This window comes from Eptatretus burgeri, chromosome 16 (genome assembly GCF_056783735.1).
Source record: "Eptatretus burgeri isolate ZD-2024b chromosome 16, Ebu_testis_v1, whole genome shotgun sequence".
NCBI classification, from domain to species: domain Eukaryota; kingdom Metazoa; phylum Chordata; class Myxini; order Myxiniformes; family Myxinidae; genus Eptatretus; species Eptatretus burgeri.
The window spans coordinates 13709887-13716850 of NC_140976.1; the positions used below are offsets into that span (position 1 = coordinate 13709887).

Consider the following 6964-nt stretch of genomic DNA (forward strand, 5'->3'; position numbering starts at 1 on the left):
ATCCTCACAGAAGATCAAGGGCAGCAGTGGAAGCAAACAATAAATGCCAGCGCTGCACAGAGTGCGTGCCCCACAGCGGCCACTCCCGCCCACTGTTCAGGTGACTAGAAGAGCAACCAACACGATCACGTCGCTGCAGGAATGCCGTGCCAAGACCAAAAGGATAACCAACCTAAAGGTGCGCTGCAGGAATGCCGTGCCGAGGAAATAGACGGAGCGGCACACCAAGTGCTAACAAATTACAGTGTGTATGCGGCACACTCTTCTTCAATCCAAATCTACATACAATAATTATATCCAATCCTTTCCCTCAATTCCCTGACGGATCAGGCCTGGCACTGTGCACACACCGCCGCCTTTGATAAATGGCCACGTGCTTAATGGTGGCGGACCCACTTGCAGTCCTGAGATAATTTATCACACAAGGAGCAGGGCACGAGTGGCACACATCGTGTTCGGGTCTGCGCATGTTACCATAACATCTTACCATCGGTCTTTGCTGACCACCGTGGCCGTGGTGTCTCCCGCATTCGGCGAACGGCCTCTCCGCCCGGTGAGGCTGCAGCTAGGCAGAGGCGCGCTGTACGGCTTGGGCCGCATGGCTTAGACAGGCAGCGCATTGATCGGCGCTGACCACCGGTCGCCGTGGACGACCCGGGAGTTTGTTGCAGGGCGATTCGTGTCACGGTGCTCGGATTGAGATGATTCCACAGCTTGGAACCATCTGGCCGGAAGTAAAGTGGAGCCGCTTCCGGTCATGGCGGCCGGCCCATGTGCTGGCTGGGGTCCAACCAGAGCGCTCCATTCGGGTGACGACACCGCTTCGGGTCGTTTCCCCCGCCCGCACCACGGGATCTATAAAAAGACGAGTCGTGGGGCGGTGGTGGATTTCACTTCCAGCTCAAGCTCCAGGTCCAGTTCCAGTTCGAGTGCCACTTCCTGTGTCGTTCCTGCTTGCCGCTCCTGTCTGCTCATCCTGTTAGTCTTGGCATCTGGGATTGACAACCTACCCATTCGCCTGCCGACTCCGCCTTGCTACTGACTCCACCCATTGCTCCGGACTCCACTTTCTGACTCCGCCAAAAGTCCTTCCTTCACGCCTGTCGGACGCACCATCTCCCTGGATCGACGCTTAGCGGCTCGAAGTTCCACGAAGCAGGAGACGATGCGCTAGCTGTCAAGGAGGTATCACCCAGCGGAGCATCCCCCCAAAACGTATTCGTGGCGTGGTCGGGCAATCGTGCAAGGTATTGAAACCGTAAGCCTCATCTCCTCTCCATTAACTCCTTTTCGTCTGTTTGTGTGTGTGTGTGTGTGTGTGTGTGTGTGTGTGTGTGTGTGTGTGTGTGTGTGTGTGTGTGTGTGTGTGTGTGTGTGTGTGTGTGTGTGTGTGTGTGTGTGTGTGTGTGTGTGTGTGTCATGGTGCCTGTCCTTGCTTAAGTCAACATTATACTAGAATTATATCGAGATAACTCTGCTCTGTGTCTGCTTTTGTAAGTTGCTTGTATTATTGCCACACTTTTCACATTTCTTCCTATCTCTGCTCACAGACAACAAAAAACAACATTCAATGTGCCACATACCTTTCCTCACCTGCCTGTTAATAAATCCTTTGTGGAAATGTTTCCAGCTCGTTTTTGTCTTTTCTTTCATTGATCCAGCATGGTCTATATCCTAACCGAGCCAGCACTTTATTCCCAATGATCCGTTCCTTTTAGCCGGTACGTCCTTGACAGTGTTCCTCGGCTGCATCTGATCCGGTAAAGTGATCCGGTTCGGATGAGGCGTACCGATAAGGCCATTACGAGCCCTGGAGTAATATATATATATCTTCTTTCGGCTGCTCCCGTTAGGGGTCGCTACAGCGGATTATCCGTTATGATCCGCATAATGATTTGACACGGGTTTTACGCCGGATGCCCTTCCTGACGCAACTCTGGTCGCCTCTTACGACACACAGGGTTCTGGTACACCTATTCTAACCGCGGCATACACCGGGCCCAGTACACTGGTACTCACTTCGCCGACCTCGGAAGGATGACAGGCTGAGTCAACCTCCTGGTGTGTATAAATTCAAGCGGCCAACGGTGCTTGAACTCAGGACCTTTTGGATCCCAAGCCGTGACCCTAACCACTACGCCAACACCAGGATATATATATATATATATATATATATATATATATATATATATATATATATATATATATATATATATATATATATATATATATATATATATATATATATATATATATATATATATATATATATATATATATATATATATATATATATATATATATATACTGAACAAAAATATAAACGCACCAACCTAAATATCTAAGTCAAGATTGCCATTATGGGAAAATGGTCAAACCGATGATATGTTTGAGCAATGGTTCCTTTGTTTTGCTCAAGACAGATGTTCCTATTGAAATTGACCACTCTGAGTGTGTGGACTCACACGTTGAGTAATCCTTCCCATGAGCACCATGGGGCTTGACAGAGTGATGGTCAGTGAGCATGACCAGGACACAAACACTCCCTATAGCTTGCCCTATAAAAGGCCTCCCCAAAATGTGGACTGGTGCCAAATGTCAACATGCCACAGATGTCACAAATCTTGAGGGAGCGCGCCATTGGCATGCTGAATGCTGTGACGTCAGTACGGGCCGTTGCAGCACACTTCAATGTCCACCACTCCACCATTAGCCGCCTGAGAACGCGCCTCAGAGAGACTGGAAGCACCGTGAACCGCCCACATGCCCGGCGACCACGTGTGACCACTGCCGGTCAGGATCGTCACATGAGGCTGCAACATCTCCGGGATCGACTCCGACCGGCCACGAGGACTGCCGATGAGACTGTCGGGCTGCATAACAGGTGCATTTCAGCCCAGACGGTGCGTAACCGCTTGAGGGAGGCCAAGCTTGAGGGAGGCCAACACCCGCTACTGACTGTGTGAACTCTGACAGTGACACCTCGGTTGTGTCGGCTGTTGTAGCGCAAAGACTGTCGCCAGAATTCTCAAGGAACTCTTTGAAATTTAATGCTCAATTGTCATGGATTCTATAACCAAATTGTTGTGAAGATTTAGTATTAATGAGTTCGAGGTAAAATAGTAACAATCGCTTGGTGCGTTTATATTTTTGTTCAGTATATATATATATATATATTTATATTTTTGTTACATGTACAAGTGACTTTTTTTTTTTAGTCCCTCTTTGCCATCTTATCTCGACCTTTCCTGAAACAAATTTAATTCAAACCCCTCCCCCCACTCCCCTTGTCCTTTGCACACACAATACGTATGTCCCCCGCCCCCCTTCACTCTTCATGAAGTGTAGTAAACCCAGCTTGCTTACTTTAGCATAATGGCAGGTGTTTAATTGCTACCATTATGCAGATATCAGAGGTTCAAATACTATGTTAAACTTGATAGCCATTTAGCTTGCGCTTGGTACGTGATGAGAAAACACTTCAATGTGGATTTTGATCAGAAATTTTATTTTCCCAACTTTGATTTTCAGTTTCACTCCACAGACTTGTGAGCATGTACTTTTGCTTATTTCCATTACCTTTTTTTATAAGGTATCCTTTTTCCTTTGATATTATGGTGGCCATTTCTTTTTTTTTTCTTGATGTACCAACATGTTCATTTGATAGTCAGTTTATTGTTTTAAGTTTTATCGATGGAGGTTGTGCAAAAATAATTTGTGATATTTTACATGTTAATGCAACATCTTTCATTTATTTGATGACCTACCGTAATCCTTTCCATGATCAGTGTGCTCCTTTGCCAACTTCCTTTCATCTCTTCGGTGAGCTTGGATATCTGCATTTAAAATGATCATTGTTACGTGATTACCAGGAGGACGTACGAAAGCTGGAGACCCAGCTCGCAGAAATCCATTCTCGTGGCTCTCGAGATGACAAGGAGGTGGCTCGTTCCCAGCGCATGCTGAGCCGGATAATGCAGCGGTTCGAGTTCGTCCGCAGTAGGCAACATGTACTCGATGCTCCCATGGCTTTTCGTGGAGGAGTTTACGCAAAGAGGCGGTACTAATTGAATGGACGAAAAACAAAATCACCCCAGTGATCGCAGCAACGTTCGAAGCGATTGTTATTTATGATGCTGAGGTGAATTTTAGTTTTTTTTTGTAATACTCTGGATGCATTCTTTTTGTGTTTTGCATCGAGAATTCAAATGTATTTGAACAAGAACCGAATGTTTGGGTTTAACTTGTCATTCCAAACGCAAAAGATTGATTTGATTTTGTTGGCTATTGTAGAAATGGTTTGACCAGCAGAGGACGCTCATGATCCGGAGGTGTTTGTGATAATTGAAACACTCATGACTCTTGTCATATGCACACAATATTTTTACCTTTAATGACATAACAGATTGCCCATATCACGTTTGTACAATATGTACGTATATTTGGTAAATGTAATAAAATTTTCCCCAATTTTGACTTTTAGGAGCATTTTTATTTTCTTTTAATTTTTACCCGGTGAATGGCAGTTGTCGATATCCAATTTGTTCCACCGTGGAATTGCAACCACAGTTGGGGTTGTGTGCTTGTGGTTGCTCTCTGGGTTGCACGAGCCTCTCAAACTGGCGCAGGTCACGTTTAGAGGGCGTTACACCTGTAAACACTGTTATTTGGGGTGGAGGGGAAACAGAGTGAATAAGTCATGCTCGGGTAAACGTTTGGAGACCACGGTGTGAGTCGATCTAAACTGTGAGCTTCCTTCAAACCCATTCAGTGATTATGCTACCCAGTCAACTGCCATGGCCAAGATGGACCTTGTAACTTGCCCTTCATTGAAATAATGACTTCCAAAGCCATGGCGGTTGCCTCCACTGCCCCCCCTACACAAACTTTAGTCGGGGGGGTCTCTGTGATAGCCTTTGGCCATGCTTTGGAACCTTTCCGCCCCCCCCCCCCCAACAAGAGCTACTCGGCAAGGCCACAAGTTAATGGAGTAACAAATCGTTATTTATTTATTTTAATTCCCACAATGGCTACATTTTTGGGCAAGTTTGCACATTACTACATGCATTCCTGAGGCAATTTCAAGCATGCACGACCAGCGACTTGCCTGCAGTTGAATTGGTTGTTGCAGTTTCTTTCCATGTTTTGAGATACCTGCAAAACAAGTCAAAAATACAATGTGAAAAGGGCAAGGGCTGGAAAGTTACTTGCTCTGTGTGAGTTCTGCTGGAATGGATATTGCTACGTTGCTGCCAATTGCATAAACAGTCCAATGTTAATTTTTTTTTCCTTACTTTAGCAACAAGGTCCACTAAATGTAGATGTTTCTTATTTGAGTTCTACAACCATTACTAAGTGTTCATCAGTGGGATATCGTACCCAAACATTTTTATACAATCCTTCAAACTCCAATAAATTAGAGTAGCATCTCCGAAGCAGGTGATAAATCTGACAGTTGCTCAAGATAGGGGCAGAGTGATTGAGCAACACCTCGTTCCAAATGTTAGCGTCTTCGACTGTCATTGCGGTGGATTGGCTCAGTGCAACGTTGTGGATGGAATTCCTGCCACGAATGCATCCCAGACAGTTGTGATTGAGAAGGATGTTACATCCCAAAGAGAGGGTTACTGAGAGAGATTAGTTCATAGATCTAACTAAGTGACCAGATTTGGCTCCAGACTCATTCATGGGTTTTATTGTAGATCTTAATTCTCTTTACTCCATATTTGTCTCTACTTGAGATTTCCTGGCCCAATGAAAAAAAACAGGAGCCTCACAATATCTATATTGAGGGATCTTGCATGTGGAGGCAGCCTCCCAAGTTGCAGTGCTTCAACCGCTAATCATCAGTGATGCTCATGCAGAACCACCAGCCACAAGGTGTGCGGAAGCGGCCGATGTCTGTTCGAGATGGCGTGTGTGCCCTGTAAGGTCAAATCGTGCCACGAATCACAATGCAGGATTTTGATTGGAAAGCCCAAGGTGCTGTGCCTCCCACTCTCTTTGTGTGCAAGCCACTTGATCTTAGAGTATGAATTTTACTGTCAAATTGCAAATTGTATTCATTTTATCTAACCAAATCTGTGACCAAGTAATTTAAAATTTTCTGTCACCTACTGTGCGTGATGTCGAATACGTGAGGTACCTAAAGGTAGCTGAGCTCGTGGGTGGCAAGCTTTCCCTACTGTAGCGTTGAGGGCAATACAGAATTGGGTTTGTTTTTGGGTGGGGGGGAGAGGGGGGAGGGATTCTGAATTGTGTTCCACATGCACCCCTGCACAGATCAGTCTTTCATGTGAAGCACAAGGCTGTAAGTAACATCATTGGTTGGGGGTGTGGCTGTGCTGCTGATGTAATGCCCCCTTGTAGGACAGGGCATGAACTTGGAATTTGTTCAGCCTGCCAGTGATAACTCCCCTTCTCTTCATGAAGGATACCATGTGATCTTTAACGTCCCACCAATTAAGTGGCAGACGGGACACAATGATGCTTTGCCCTACCAATGAGACATCAGTATGACAGTTTGTAGCTGGGCCGAGATTCAGACTCGGGTGAGTGCGTATCTCTCGGCCACCCTGTCAGCCCATATCGCAGTCTGTTAAGCCAATGCATGAAAGCATTCCTGCACCCATTCATTTTTCACACTGCCAGTGCAAAGTTGCCTTTAAAAATTTTTTTTTTGGTAAAGCTCAGTGCATCAGGTCCTGCCTGGTCTTTGCACTGTAGCTATGAGGCAAGGAATGCAATTAGGGGTTCCAAATTGAAAAATGTCTTTCTCTCATTTCATTGTGGGTCATCGCACCATCAGAGGGTTTCTTTGATTCTCAGAAAGACTTGGACAAGAGGTGCCTGCAAATGGATGGTGGCCATTATTTCATGAAACGGTTGTTCAGATGGTAACTTCTCTTTTTTTTGGAAGACCCCATCTCTGTGTAGGGTGCATGAAGAATGCTTGATCGTGAAA

The 6964-nt window shown here is 45.7% G+C and overlaps 2 protein-coding genes across 7 annotated transcripts in view; one reads left to right on the top strand and one right to left on the bottom strand.

Moving 5' to 3' along the window:
* Positions 1–4476, top strand: part of LOC147010554 (uncharacterized) — a 46213-nt gene extending 41737 nt beyond the window's left edge. For both annotated transcript variants that reach the window (XM_085860439.1, XM_085860438.1), the window contains one exon: positions 3873–4476. In XM_085860439.1, the coding sequence (XP_085716565.1) occupies positions 3873–4067 (195 nt within the window). In that variant the 3' untranslated portion in view covers positions 4068–4476. The remainder of the gene's footprint in view (positions 1–3872) is intronic.
* The window catches only part of LOC147010556 (protein MFI-like), a 107733-nt gene continuing 105139 nt past the window's right edge, over positions 4371–6964 (bottom strand). For all 5 annotated transcript variants that reach the window (XM_085860435.1, XM_085860434.1, XM_085860437.1 and 2 more), the window contains 2 exons: positions 5108–5154; positions 4371–4660 (listed from right to left, as the gene is read on the bottom strand). In XM_085860435.1, the coding sequence (XP_085716561.1) occupies positions 4509–4660; positions 5108–5154 (199 nt within the window). In that variant the 3' untranslated portion in view covers positions 4371–4508. The remainder of the gene's footprint in view (positions 4661–5107; positions 5155–6964) is intronic.